Source organism: Nymphalis io, chromosome 7 (assembly GCF_905147045.1).
Source record: "Nymphalis io chromosome 7, ilAglIoxx1.1, whole genome shotgun sequence".
Lineage (NCBI taxonomy): Eukaryota > Metazoa > Arthropoda > Insecta > Lepidoptera > Nymphalidae > Nymphalis > Nymphalis io.
Window position 1 is genome coordinate 9,176,890 of NC_065894.1, and position 16,636 is coordinate 9,193,525.

Below are 16,636 nucleotides of genomic sequence, written 5' to 3' on the forward strand. Positions count from 1 at the left end.
GTACAAACACAAAAATATTGTGATATCTTTTAATTAGTATCTTCAAATATATTGTACCTTACACATTTTAACTTAGCAATAAAGTTTTATCTAGTCGTTACACTAATATAGTGTAGTTACAATAACAAAAATAAATATATATTACAAGATGTGTTTATTCGTTGATATCTCAGCATCAAGTGCATTTTTGTTAGAATCAGGTTGATTTCATTGTAATGATAATAATTACTTATTAAAACTTGACTGGTATAAGATAAAATAGCTAAACATAAAAGTAGTCCTGTTTCTGTTTTTGTAAAAAAATCTTTTGTTATAAATATCTGTATCAATAAATTTCGTCATTACTTTTAATTTATTTATTTACAAGATACATTATTTGTGCTGTGATTGAAGAAAATAAATTATTAAAAACCACCAAAAATACAATCATATCGTTGTTTTCATTTATTTTTACACAACATTTTAATTTTATATAAGCTAAATAAACACTTCATAAATATGATATATAAAATAAATAAATCAATATTCTTCTTTCGAAGAAATATAAGTATATTAAACTTGTTCCATAATTATATATAATTACCAACTTTTAAGTGTTCGAGAACTACTTCATCAGAATCGACACATAAACATCATCAGATAATCTATACAAATAAAGTCATCAACATTCATAACCTACTCTAAGATGAGTATTATAAACTTATCAATAATACAATAACGGTCTTTACTGTAATCATTATTTACAATGAACAAATCGTCAATATATACATATGTATCATCGTCTCCATACGAAGTCTGTATCCAGTAACATTTACTGCTGATTTCAAAGCCCAAGACATTACAGAGCGATATTCTGTATTGGCAATTCCAAAGCCTTTTTCAAGTGGCTAACGAGTCTCTTCTTACGTTTTTGTCTAAGCTTAAATTGGAATAGCATTGGTCAATGTTACCGTTGTCATCTTTTATTAGGGATTCAAAGATGGAGATTAAATTGTCGATACCAATGAGGTACCCATCTTCATGGTTACCAACTTTCCAAGCTGAATTGTGGTCGATGTTCACTCCTTCAGGCACGGGAACCGTTTTTGCGAAATCTATCATCCAGATGGAAGATTTTCTTTTGTCGTGGACGAAAAGCAGTGAGCTGCCAATAAGCTCGTGTGTTCTGAAGAAGTGAGATTCGATCAAAGTTGCTCGAATATTCTTCAGTCTTTCGAGATACTTCGGCTGTAAATACAAAAAATATATATATTAGCTATATTTTGTATATTGCTTGATCTCTTGTTTCTACATATACGCTAGTACTCCAACGAAAGCTTAACACTTTTATTTTTGTGTAAATATAATTAAAATAGTATATTCTTAAGAAATATATTATAATAACAGAGATTTCCAATATTTATTTTATAAATTCATTGAAATGATGCTTTATAATAAAATTGACACTTACGACAGCGCTGGGCAATGATGCGGTGAAGTCCTTGAAAGCCTCCAGTATTTGCTCCCTCGTTTTGGTCGTCTTGAAATCTTTGGAGCTCGTTCCATCAGCTTTCTTAACACCGTCTATCCTGAATCCCAGGGTCGCTGTCGAACTGATGGTTTCCCGCCATATCATATATCTTGGCTTGGTAACACCTTTGCTTCGGTGTTCTTCTTCTGATGGCGCTTTTGGGTCTATTTGAATCATTTTTTCATACATATCCTGGAAAAAGTGACACATTATATAATTTTTATATTTTATTTCAAGAGACATCATTTTAATTATTTTGATCTATCGATCGATAAATACGAGTACTTATAAAGGCTCGTATTTCGGCCACACATCAAAGTTTATGATTAAAAAAACGATTACAGATATAAACTAAATCTTTATTCAAAAATATAAGATAAAGCCGTAACTAACAATAATTAAACACCAAAACGACAGTACAGTCTTTGAATAGTAGACTTGTGCAATTAATTTTGTGTACATTCAAATTCAAAAATTATCAAAAACTCTTAAAAGTTATTCCAATACAAATTTATTAATTATTATCTTACATATTAATATGCTGTTAACGTGATTCAAATGAAAATATTAATTACAGTATTATGACGTTATTAAAATATATTAAAATAGTTATTTATAAATAATCTGATAGCTAATAAAGAGAACTATATTAAGAACGGTTTAAAAGATATATCTCATATCGTTATAAAAGGTCACTGTGGTTTATTATAAATAACAAACAAATAACGTTATGACGTTGATAATTTATTATATACTTACTTTATAAATTTTAAACTTAACTTGATTTTTTATGTTACTAACTGAACTAATACGACTTTTATATAATTATTATTTATTGAGTAATATATATACTGATAACTTAAATATATTTTTATTGTTTTCTAATATTTTTCATACGTCTTTGAGGATCATGAAAACCGGATGTATACGATTTAAGCAAATCAAATATTCTTTAAATAACATTGGAATGCAGTTTCTATCAAAAAGATCAAAGTAGGAACTTAGATACGATAAAAATTAATAATGTCCTCCAGACCGATTTCGGCCACGATGGCCAATCTCAACTGCCAACTACGCAGGAGATATTATAGTGCACAAGTGTGTGCGCAAACACAGGTGCACTCTCTATTCCCTAACTCTCATAATCCGATGGGACGGCAATCCGACACGACCGGAAAGAGTTCAGGTGCAGGACCAACGGCTTTACGTGCTTTCCGAGGCACGGGAGTATACACACTTCCAACTTCCAGACTCCGGGCTGCTACTGAGACTTTTCTGACAGAAAAACCCAATAACTTTTTTATGGGCCCGACCTGGGAATTGAACCCAGGACCTCCGGGTCTGCGGCCTTACATCACGCCACTAAACCAATGAGGCAGGATACGATAAATACAGATTACATAAACAAACATATGTTATATGTACAGTAAATAAATAGTATACTCACTTTTCTTAATTTAGTCTTCTCCTTAGCCTTAGCTAATTCTTCCTCTAAATAAGTTCGGACTCCAACTTTGCAGTCCATAACGCAAGGACAGTCGAAATCACTTAGTAGATCTTGTAATTGTAAGTACACTGTACATATTGATCGTTAAGGAATAATTGAATAACAAGACACAAACATTAAGATTAAAAAAACAGAGAATGACTATAAATTTTGTAATTTATAAGATTATAACGTTATTGATTTGTACAGATTAAATAAACAACGTTACGCAATAAAAATAATCAATTTGAATTTCGAAACGAATTAGCATAATTTATATCAGCAAGGGAGCAATGACCTCGTAAACAGATTTGTTTTTAATTATTTCCGCGTTTTTTATGACGGATTATTTCACAAACATCAATATAAAGAGCCCCTGAATCAACTTTTAATTAAGGGGAGGTATTCTCAATTCAATGTAATACGTTTAGGAATATTTAACATGAAAAAATGGTGTTACTAAAAAAAATATTCTCTACAAAAGAATTTCTTTCAGCGAACTCGAAAGTACAGAACAGCGAAAGTAATATCAAATATGTGTTTGTTTTAGTATTTGTATTAGTACAAATGAATTTTAAGCATAAAATTAAATAATACATAAATGTATATACGAAATACGTAATAATTATTTAAAATTAAATCTATAAATACACATATAAATATATGTTACCGTTATGATGAAATTGAAACATGGTAGAATTTCAGTAAAATGAGACACGTGTAAGTTTCCTTAAGATGTTTTATTTCACCGCTGAGCAAGAGTTGAATTATAAGCACAAATTACGTACATGAAAATTCAATGGTACTTGGCTGTGTTTGAACCGTATTTTAAAACGCGCATAAATATTTATGATGGTAGTAACTGTTAATATTTTTATATTTAAAAAGGATACGTTCTCCGTCCTCACAAGTCACTTGTCCCTTGTATTCAGGTACAAACGGTCGGAGTATGTCTTTCATCAGTAACTGAAACAAAAAATACAACAAGAATTAAACATTTGTACTATTAATACGTTTATATAAACGCTTTTATAGCACTTTCTTGAAAAATTACGGATTAACATAGAAACTTTAACATTTGGAGTTAAAGTTTCAAAACCCTTTCCTTAGTGCTAGCTTTCTATGTAAAAGAAGTATGCAAGTTTTCATGGCGCCCCAGTAGTTTGGGCTGAGCGTTGATATGTCGGACAGTTATTATTTTATATTATAAGACATGAAATTCACTCGTCATGCCAAAATGTGCTGCATCATCTGGTATAACTTTATACACATTGGCTTACTAGTTTTTCTAGTTACGAATTAGCAAAAAAAAGTCTCCTTATTTGCCGACACATATTATTTATTAATTCGGATATAAGTCGATTGCTTTTGATTTACCGATTTCGATCACTAATAACTTCTTATTATATCGAAAAATTAAAAATAATAAGTATGAAATGTAAACATTTATTTCAAATTACAATAACGGTAGAGCGTCGACATTGCCTTGCGTCAATTGAATATGAAATATAATGTATGATTTTTTTATATTATTATTTAAAATAGATGTGACGAGCGCATGATCCACCTGATAGATAATGGTAAAGATACTATAGACATTGACACTATTATTAATCATCTTTATACCATAAATTTTACTAGCCCTACCACCGGCTTTGTGCAAGCCCGCCTGGGTAGGTACACCATCAGATATTCTAACGCCAAATAGCAATACTAAGTATTGTTGTGTTTCGGTTAATGGGTGAGTGAGCCAGTGTAATTACAGGCACAAGGGACATAAAATCTTAGTTATATTTTTTTTATATGCGCCGGGATGGCAAATGACTCTACTCCACCTGATGGTAAGTGGTAGTAAAGTCCAAACACGATGACGGCCAGTACAGTACGTGCACGAGAAACATAACATATTAGTTTCCAAGGTTGGTGGCGCATTGGCGAAGGAATGGTTAATGTTTCTTAAAATGCCGATTTCTATGGTCGGCTGAGTCATTTACCATCAGATGGCCAATCTTTTCGTACGCCTACTTTATAAAAAAAAGTCAGTTGTCATTGCGATTGGGTGTATAGTATAGAAGTGCAGCGCCCTCTAGTAGCGAGCTATGAAAACCTATATGTCTAATAATATATCTATATAAGGTATGTAATTATTTTTGTTTACTTGGTAATTAAAAAATATACATTTTTTTTAATTATATTATTTAATTAATATAAGTATTAATATTATACATATATATTATTTATGATAAACAACTGATGTGTATGAATATAAAAAAATAATATTGTTTACGTATCTAAACAGTTGATGCAATTACACATTTAATTGATTTAAAAACTTGAAATAGTCATTATTATCTCATACTTGATTGTCCTATTATGTAATTATTTACCTGCCATGTTGTCTATGTATCTGTTAATATGTATACATATAGCATGTTTCCTTAGTTACTTGTCAATGCTAAGAAATGTAAGAGAAGGCAAAGGAAATATTCAAATGTAAAACAAAACATTTATTTTTATCCCGAAAAAGATTGAAACTTAAGTCGATTGAATGATTTTAACGATAATGCCCCCCCCCCATAGGAATCCCCGTAGATTCGCAAAACTGTCCGGAATGAGCCCATTCCCATTATCTGTCGATAGGATCACCTCGATTATCATACAATTTGTTACATATTAAATAAAAAGATATTTATAAAAAAAGTATAACTTTATTTTAAATAAGATAACCCGTGATTTGCAATCAATATTATAAAGTACCTATATATTTTGTATTATATAATTATATTGAAATATCAAATAATATCGATATGTAACGTATATATATTCCTTTTAAAGTAATATTAATTAAGCCTGAATCACACTATCAATAACGAACATTGAACCCATTTAATGATGAAAGTTTTAAGTAAATTTAAAACAAAGTGTGACGCATTTTCGTGTATTGAGTAATGAATTAGGTATGTCATCTATTGACGTCAATCGAAACAAGCAAATATTTCATTTATATACGTACATTTATTTAGAACTAAAGAAAAATTGACTATCATAAATTAATTCACAGCAAATACTTCCATTGTTTAGGTGGTTTTCTGTTTCTGTTATAATTACAGTAATATGAATCCAATTGTCCTTATGCTAGACAATGCCCCCTTTTAGGTACTATTAGAGATAATTTGAGTTCAAACGGTGACGCTCCACTTTAGATTAACGAATACGAGTCCAAAACTAATTAACATACATATATGCTTATCCTTATAAAAAGTACAAGTTTATTACCCTAACATTAAAACGCTGCTCCAATGCGGGTTGGTGGAATACACATGTAGTAGAATTTCAGTGAAATTAGACACATGCAGGTGATGTTGATGTTTTCCTTCACCGTCAAGCACGAGGTGAATTATAAAACCTTCTTCTCAAAAATGGAGAGAAGGCCTTAGCCCAGCAGTGGGACATTCACAGGCTCTTACTACACTATAAATGAAATGATTTTATATTATGAATATAATATGTAAAGCTAATGCTGTCGTAAGAAATGGCAGTATTGATGTTTTGTTTTATATCGTAGATCGATCTCCCAGTTTCTAAAACGCTGTTAAAAATCAGATTTGCTAATTGAACTGCTAAATAAATAATTAAATAATTGAAATGCTGAACGTACATTGGTTGCCTATTGCGCTTTCAACTGTCATCGACCAATGGCTATTCAGATTAAAGTTAAATAGTTAATCTGACTTTAATCAACGTTTCAAGAAATGGAGGTTAGTCTATTATTATTATTTTAAGTTCGTTTTAATAATTGTTACATTACTATATTAACACGATTATCCATACTTGTATACTAATATTATAAATACGAAAGTAAGTCGGTCTGGTAGGACCGTTGCGCTTTCACGGCTAAACCACTTAACTGATTATGATGAAATTTGGTTTGAAGGAAGGCTTAGACCTCACGGAAGGACAAAGGCTTTTTTTTACCTAACACTGCCCCCTCTAAACTAGTGAAATGTATATGTGTGACAGGTTTTTTAATAAATTGTCAGATTCGACTGTCAATCACAATATGACGACGTTTTTCATATAATACGTGTTGATAACAATGACATCCGTATTCATTGCTATATAAATAACAGATCATATGCATTATTTCGATAACAGAACAGGCAATGTAAACATTATTCATTTATGACCAACGAATGATGTCAAAGATTGGATATCGTCACGCGATTTTAATATAAGAAAACAGGGATATACAAGATACAAAGATTAGAAATTAATTTAACCGAACTGCTGATTTACTCATAAAAACATATACTTCATTCAAGTTGACAAGCACATTTGAATCACTCATGACTCATATAATAAGATTTAATAAAATATCAAGCTACCAATACGGGATATACATCGAGAAAACCCGATAACTCACTTCATTAATAAATGTTCATTTAAATTTGATTTATTTTTACAAATCCTATTTGGCTTATTTTATTTTGATTCAATTAGAATTTACCTTATAACTTATGAATAAAAAACGAATAAATCTTATTAAAGAATTCTTAAACAAATTCATTAAGTGGTTGATCGTTAAAATTCTCACGTAGGCGGTCAATTAAAATGTTTATTATAAGGGTGTTTTAGATATCAACAATACTTTTGTACTTTGTTCGATAAATGAGGAACACGATCTCGTTCGTCAACTCTTATCTGTTATAATAATTTATATGAAAACAGGTAGATTATTCGTCATCAACAAAATAAATTTAAATAAATATTAAATACAAGAAATCTAATAAACTAAGTGATTTTTTTACTGTTGTTTCTGGTTTTAGTATGATTATCATAAATTATTAAGGTCCCATTTCAATGTTCTCGTTAATTATAACGGTTTGTAGTCTAATCTTGGTAATTTATTTGTTTATTTATCCTTTATAATTATCGTATATAAAATAATCTTAATCGAAAAAAGGTAAATTTTACGATAAACACTTATAAAGTGTATTTGAATAAAAATATTTTGATTTGATTGGATAATTCCAATATAACAGATTCGTATATCCTCATCCTCAGTCGATTGGTTAAAATAATATTTTGGCTGCAGTTCTTGGTTTATAGTAAATAACAGGAAATATTTACTGTAAACGCAAATATGATAACAGTAAAACCCCGGGTTCCTATAAGCGGTAATAGTTATATAAGATCGGTCTTCGGAAATGATTTTATTATGCATCATCACCGAATAGCTGAAACGAACGCTTACTTGCGTTTTTGTTAACTCATTATAATTTCCTGGAATAAATTTTCCTTCAATCCATGATATAATTTAATATATACGAACGAAAACATAGAAAAAACGATCACGATTATGCACAATCTCTGAACTTAACTGTTTGAATTGAACTGAAACACTTTGTGAGCCCCCTGATGATAAGTGGTCACCAACGCCCTTAGACATTGGCATTGTCAGAAATGTCAACCCTCACTTACATAGCCAATGAGCCACCAACCCTGAGAACTAAGATTTTATGTCCCTTCTGCCTGTAATTACTGGCTCACTCATCCTTCAAACCGGAACACAACAATATCAAGTACTACTGTTTTGCGGTAGAATATCTGATGAGTGGGTGGTACCTACCCAGAGGAGCTTGCACTAAGCCCCACCACCAGTAAATAATACTGACTAACAACTGTATATACATACATACAGTACTATACGATAATCTTATTGCCGTTCCATCGCATTATGAGTTTTAGGAAATAGAAAGTACCCCTGTGTGCCCACACTCTCTCAGTCAGACAGACAGTATTGTTGTTACCATCATAATATACTCCAAAAAAAATTAGTATCGTAATATGTTGTATATTTATATTTATTGGTTATTTAGTGGTTATTTAGTGACTATATAATAGCATAGCAGAGGATGTGCGGCTATGTAAATATTTTTTTAATATGATAATTTACGTCAGTAACTCTCTTCGAAAAATAAAGATTGCAAAATATATATATAACAAATAACATATAAATAATAACCTTATAAATGGAAACACTTGTTTTTTGGTTTATCTATTTTTCTCGGGAACCCGTAACAACAAATCGACAATTTTTCTCTGCCTAGAGGTTTATGATTAGGTGTGTGATTTTACTTGGTTGTAGGGCTATGTGAAAGCCTGTCTGGGTAGGTATCACCCACTCATCAGATATTCTATCGCCAATCAGCAATACTTTTTATTGTTGTGTTCCGGTTTGCAGGGAGAGTGAGCGAGTGTAACTACAGGCAAAAGGAACATATATTATTTATTATTTTAAATGTAAGGGATGAGTCATTTTTCTAAGAGTGCCAATATCAATGGGCGATGGTGAACGGTCTGGCAAATGGGCCACCTTCAGGTGGCTACGTATATGAATTAAAACGGCAAAATCTATTTTGATCCCATGGAAAAAAACCGCGGGAAATACTAAATTCAGTAATTTTCATGTATAATGTATTTTTTATAAATATGTATTAAAACGTAAATACAACACGTATCTAAGAGAATCATATATATATAAAGTGTTAAATTTCATCGCGGTTAACCTTACTATGACGTCAGAGTGAAAAATGATATAGTCTTACACAACAGTGAAGGTTAAAAGAATACCTTTACAAACAATAATATCATTATTGTACATCGTATATTATAAATATTATTTAAAAAAAAGTTTGTGTGTTTAGATGTTTGTTACTTAATAACATTCGAACTAATAGACAGATTAATTAAATTCTGTATGAAAAAAAATATGAAAAAACCAAGACCAGTGGTTCGAACACTTAAATCTTAACAGAAGACTGCAAGTTCAAGCCCGGGCAAGAACAAGTGAAATTAATCCTAGCCTTTCTCGAACGGAGATGCGGCTTAGCACTGAATACTTTTTTATTTACTTGTAATTGAACAAAAAATACTTCCTATAAAAGTTTAAGTGTTACGAAGGGAGTGTTAACGTCTTTATATTTTATGACGTACATTATAAAAGGAACGATAACTTAATATTATTTCGTTACAAATAAAAAGTACGCACGTATTTCATTATAAAAACAGTTATTTCCGACTAAAAAAAAAGCGTGATCTTACGTAGTAGCGTTTTTTCTAATACGTAATTAAATAAGGCGTATATAAAATTGAACGTTACTATCATTAATGCTTTTAATATAAGGCAATTACTTTAAAAACTTAATAGCAATAGACATACTTTAAGGCATACTCGTACTAAGTACTCTTAATATTATATATAGTACAGATAAATACAAAATGTAAGTCACTTTTCTCTGTCTTATTAACAGACTTCAAAAAGAGGACGAGGTCATATATATTTATTGTTGTATATATGTAATAAAATAAATCCTCACCTGAAAGCACCTCTCTTCTTGTGGACTCAGCTTCTTCAATATTGTGCCCTGGTCTGGCCCAGCCTTGAAGTTTCCCTGGTGACCAGCCAACTGCACCCAGGGATATCGTTGCTTTTTGTAGGTTTGGAAGAACGGTGTCCATTGCACTATGTTCCGGAGCTTCCTCCATCTCTCCGATTGCTGAAAGAAGAATAGAAAAACATTTTTGATTTTTGCTTTGTTTTTTCTTTTCTTTATTAAACACACGATAAATATCGCTTACATTAATTCATCTTAATAAGCTGAAAACGTCATTCACTTCAAAGTTTTATTCACAGAGTCAAATGAAAAGTTGTTTTGAATGAATGATAAAAATATAACGTCATAAGGTTTTTTAATTACCAAAAAGTATTTAATGGGAAGGAGGAAAAAGAAAGTTATATTTTTCAAGGAAATTTATAAAAATAGCTCATTTTAACTTTGAAATATTGAGATATTAAAAACCAAAGTTCATATTAAGATGTCAAGATATTAACATATAAACCGATAACGGTAGCAATGAATATCTTGACCGTGAAAATAACGGTGAAGGTTGCTTTTTGCAATCAGGACAAAAAGCGGAAAATGCGATTGAGCTTATTGTAACATTGAGAGTAACAGACGCTTGCAATCATATATATTAATTATTAATGACCGATAACATGAGAAGAACCTCGAAAACAATATCGTTTCCTTATTTATGCAATGAGCATTCAAAAAAGGAACATGTTCTATGGTATCTTTTTTATATTTAAAATATTAACAAACCTTTTTAGGTTTCAGAACGTACACGCAGTACACAACATCCATAAAATCTTTGATCCGAAAACATATGTCACCGGAATACATTTTCACGCACACAACACAAACACTTTAGTTAACAATAATTTCAAAATTACACACCGATTAGTATGTAATGAAGTCACTAACAGATAATGGAACAGTTAAAAAATTACGAAATTCGAAATTCAAATTTTGGCGGTAATGCAACCACGATGTTTAATCCGCTATTATACACTGAGACACAAAAGCGCTACATCGCCAATATAAGCGTACGTAATATTATCTGACTCAGTGGCAGTTAGGTGAAACCGCAGCGGGCAGTTATGACGTCAATGTAATGCGACCTATGTAAAATTGTCTTATTGGTGGAATACCGGATTGGCCCGTCTACTGGGCTACATTTACATACATTATTCGCAATATCTAAATAGAATTGTTAGAAATGTACTATATAATTTCAAATTAATTTATAATATATCAAAATTATGTTATCTGTGGAAGACTCGCTGTTTAAAGTCGCTCATATTCGTTTATTTATAATGTTTTCTCTTTCATGGTAATTTGATGATGCTAACGCATTATTGGTTGCCTTACATTTGTATATTAAATTATGCAAGAAAGAAACATTTATTTAACACTAGTTGTGCCCTTTGATTAACTTTTATCAACCCTCTATTTTCCCAAGTGAATCACTAATAATTCGTTTTATTACAAATAAATATATGAATTCATAAAAACATAATTTGTAAACATTAAAAGAAATAGAAATATAAAAACTTGAAGCGGTAAGGTTTGTGAACGGGTTGACTAAACATTTGTTGAGGTAAATCGATGGTAATTCTGGTTGGGTTCAATACATATATCAAATACTTTGTTTCATATAAAATGAATAGGTTATGAATAATTTTAGATAAATATATTTGATTCATCATTAATCGTTCCCGATTCGCTCTATTACAATATTTTACCATTTTTAACTTGAAGGTTTTACTCCTTTATAAGTGTGCCATATAAATAGAACGAGAGTGAAGGATCTTGAAGAGGAAAAATCTGCTTCTATTGGGATTTTAAGGATGAATATTCATCAGGTCAGGTCGGGTATGTGTATTACTAATCATATATTACACCAACTATCTACTATATCATTTAATCTGTTATGCCATCTTGTATAAGCCCAGCTTCGTCATATTATAATACCATTGAGTAAATCTAGGACGAGGCTTTATGATGAAGTGGGGATGAATGTTAGAAAGACATGGCAGATCTGTTGTTGTCTTCATAAGAAATTAAGTTTTTTTTAAAAAATTACAAGGAACAAAGGGCTCTTCGTTTAAACAAGAAGGTTTTGAACGTTTTATATTAAACACAAGTTTAGTCGATTTTTTGTACATGATAAACAAATCGGTGATTGTAAAATACTAATTAAAAACATTAGCATATATACATCACTAAATCAATTTTGGATTATATACTTAATCTAATTTATATATATATATATATAAATAATATTATAAAAAATACCAAAAATTGTTAACAGAATAAATGAATTGATGACAGGCGATAGCATAATCAAATAAGACTGCTACTATAGAAATATAACGAGAACACTCGACCGGAAGACAGCGACTCATTGCAAATGTTAGGATTGACAGTAAATTGGCAAGCTTGTTTGTAATATCATTAAAAAATTGCAATAGTCAGGAAAAAAACCATCAACATGACGTGCGAGATACCACGCCATTATTGCGTTTGTCAGTAACTACTTACATCTATCACATTAACTACACTAGATCTTTCTTGTGACCTTACGTTTCAATCCATCTGCTTTGCCCTCACTAGAGTTTAGACACCATTTTTTTTGTCGCTGGTAAAACGCATTTACGCGTTTCCTCCGCGTGCCTCGCCAGCGCCGAGCATATGCCGGAATACCCACTAAAAACCAGTGATACCCTCTCCGCCTCTTCAGGAGACGTCACGGGATCGCTTGGGCAAATGGCGACCATGTCTTTCCAACACCTCTCGTTACCGATCATGGCGCTTACCACGCTTAGCAGCGAGAGGTCTCTGCCTACGATAGTCGCTAGAGAATGACGCTGAGACTCCCATGCGGCACACGAGCTAAGACGGCCCTGTTGTAAATGACGTAAATCTTAACTGTAAATTGCAAGCACAGCTAAGTTTCGCTTAATTTCGGATGATATTCTGGCATATTAGTTTCGATTTGTGCAGCGTGGTGGAACAAGCTCCTAACCGTTTTCTCAAAAGTAGAAGAATCCTTTGAGTAGCAGTAGGTTGTATTTGCCTGGCTGGTAATAGACAGAGCCTGTAAATTGCCCTTGCTAAAAGACAAGATTAAACGTTAGGGAGAGCTCATTGTCAATTATACAAATATTGATAATAATTTATGAGTTAAAAATCTAATAAACGTACAAACAAATATTACGCTCACTTTGCAATGATAAATATCATCTATTACATCTATTACTACATATGGAGCTTATGGGCAAATTGTTACTAGATGTTTAATCATTCTACGTCCAATATATGATATATATGTATAAATATGCTGTAATACTAGAAGATACTGTTGATCTTGACATTTTTAAGATGTACATTAGAAGCCGCGTTAGAAGTAACAACACTTAACATTTTAGATAACACTTAAAGACACAAATCTAGCAAGGGCGTATAATAATGGGCGCAAAATGATGTACAAAAGAGAATACATTTAGCCGTAACGTAAGTACAACAAACGTTACTTAAAACAAAAATTCATATTGTATCTGATTTATTTATATTAGTTCCACTGATGTTAGGTGTCATCATCGCCAATAGATAAGGGCATTGTATTCGTCATTCCTTACATAGCCAAAGCGCCACCAACCGTCGGAGCTAAGAAGTTATGTCTCTTGTGCCTGTATTTACACTGGCTCACTCGACCTTTAAATGGGAACACAACAATCCTAAACAGTGCTGAGCACCTACCTAGACGGGCTTGCACATATCCTTACTATCAAATGATTGTAGAACCTACTATATTTTTCATCAAATGTTCAATTATTTATTTGACTTCAATAGTTTAGTCGTCAACTGTAAGACACGGCTTGTAAATATGTAATTTTAACGTATATATTACGCTAACTTCAATAAACAATATCGACCCTTATATTCTTAAAAAAACTTACAAAACCAGTAACTTCCCCCAAATATTTCACTACTTACCATAATTAGACCGCCATTCCTGTAAGAGCGAAGGTTAGACCTTATCACCCCATGCTACTTCACTGTTGGTGGATGTACAAAGAATTTCATGCAGGTTTCACCTTCACCGCCGAGCACGAGTTGAATTATAAAGTCAAATCAAGCACGTCAAAATTCAGTGGCGCTAGCTCGGATATGAATACGTTCTTGTGTTTTTAAATATGCTACTATTATTCTATGTATAACATCTAAACTATCTACATATATGGCAAAGAAAATACAGTCCAGTAACTTTTCCGCCTCTGTTTGTTAACCGATTTTTTTTTTGTTTGGTATCCATTGACGAGGCAAAAAGAAGTTCGAAATAGGCAATTCATATATGATTTTCTCAAATTTTCAATAATTATTATAGTCGAATTCAGATATTTTTGCGATAACTAGCTTAAAAAAACTACACTTTCTCTTAAGAAATATAGTATAAAAAGTAACAACTTGTTTCAACGGCTGTAGCCTCGTCACACCTGACGCACTTCTCAACTGGTTTACAACATAAAAAAAATATCATAATCGTTAAATATGAATCAATAACGATTATAGAGAATGTTGATCATGTTTTATCAATAAAAGATATTGACGTTAAACATTCAAAGCAATTTTTTTAAGTGGAACCTCTTTCCGCGCGCTGAATGTAATATTTCAAGGTCTTATTTGATTTAAACAGTCTATACTATATTCCAATGGCAGAAAGATCAACAAACCCTAGATTTACATATTCCATGCGATTTGCTGATAGCACTGTTATATTAAACATTATTTGACAATATTTGATAAAAATATTTATAATACAACATTATTACACTAAAATACTTGTATTCACTTATTTTTGTTCCAAAGTTCCGATAAAAACTCCGTCTACATTCATAGCGCCATTTTTTTACAAGTTCATTATGAATAATATAGATTATTAAGATCTCGACCAAGACTTCGATCCTGCTATTGGAACAGACTATACTAATCTAATTAAACTGTACATATGTACATTTTGTAGAGAAACATTTTAGTACAATTTCACTTCTCTCAAATATATATCATATATTAACTCTATATTTTATGTATTTATATTATATTTTATTTTCAAATTGTATCTTTACATTTTTTTTACTTATATTTAATTAACTTATTATAGACATTTTACAAGTATGTGATGTTTTATATGTGTGTGTATATAAAATGCAACCGTTCTATTATTAAGCCAGTCCCATCCAAGCTATTCTGCTAAAAGTTTGCACAAATATTTGGCGCTGGTTACATTACAATCAAGTAAGTAGGCATATAATAGTATTTGTTTTATTCCGTGAATCATAAAACTTGTTTTCTTAATTGCTTATTTATGAATAATAATATCTTCCACATGCTAATAAAAACGTAAAGCACTTCATTACTTTTACTTTTTATGATATAAGTTTATTGTTTAATGTATGGCTGATAGCTGATGACATAAAAAAGATGCATACATTTTATTTACTCTTTATGATATATAATTGTAGTACATGACTTGTAGCTGTGACTACTTGAACATAGACATAGAGATGGCAATCATTTCTCTTCTAATTATTTTAAAGATGTGAAACCGTACCGAAATAATGAAAACACCATTTATATAATACTAGTTCTCACCATAATGTTAAGGGGGAGATGTTAGGTATAAAAAAGCCTTCCTTCTCCTTGGGGTTCAAGCTGGCTTCATACAAAATTTCATCAAAATTGGTTCAGTGTTTTGAAGTGAAAGCGTTATTACGTTAAAAATGCGCAAATAACTTTGTCTTTCTATCTATTGATAAACAGACAAAGTTATAAAAATAAAAATGAGCAATTTTTAATACTAGGATAGACTAGGAAAACTTGGCAGACGTTCCTGCCTAAACATATGTAAGTACCAATTGTCATGGCGATTAGTTGAATAGAAATTGATGTGCTACAGCGCCATCTAGTTACGAGTTACAACAAAGTGGACAATAACAACCTTCTCCTTAAAAACACACACAATATTGTTTGCCAACTATCACATCGGTCAAACTGTGTCAAAATCTATTAATCTCTTTTACTATACAAAGACAACTGCTGCGTTTATAATTTTAGAGATGTTTTAAGCTGATTAAATATTCTGTCTGTTTATTTCAACGAAAACCAGGAAATATATAATTCAGATTATGAAATATTAAATTAATTTATATACGACATCTAATTCGTAACTATCAG

At 31.2% G+C, this 16,636-nt stretch overlaps 1 protein-coding gene across 4 annotated transcripts in view; it reads right to left on the reverse strand.

Moving 5' to 3' along the window:
* Positions 1-15: 15 nt before the first annotated feature.
* Positions 16-16,636, reverse strand: part of LOC126769470 (inositol-trisphosphate 3-kinase A) — a 162,276-nt gene continuing 145,655 nt past the window's right edge. For all 4 annotated transcript variants that reach the window (XM_050488299.1, XM_050488301.1, XM_050488300.1 and 1 more), the window contains 5 exons: positions 10,376-10,555; positions 3,890-3,962; positions 2,958-3,085; positions 1,451-1,702; positions 16-1,227 (listed from right to left, as the gene is read on the reverse strand). In XM_050488299.1, the coding sequence (XP_050344256.1) occupies positions 880-1,227; positions 1,451-1,702; positions 2,958-3,085; positions 3,890-3,962; positions 10,376-10,555 (981 nt within the window). In that variant the 3' untranslated portion in view covers positions 16-879. The remainder of the gene's footprint in view (positions 1,228-1,450; positions 1,703-2,957; positions 3,086-3,889; positions 3,963-10,375; positions 10,556-16,636) is intronic.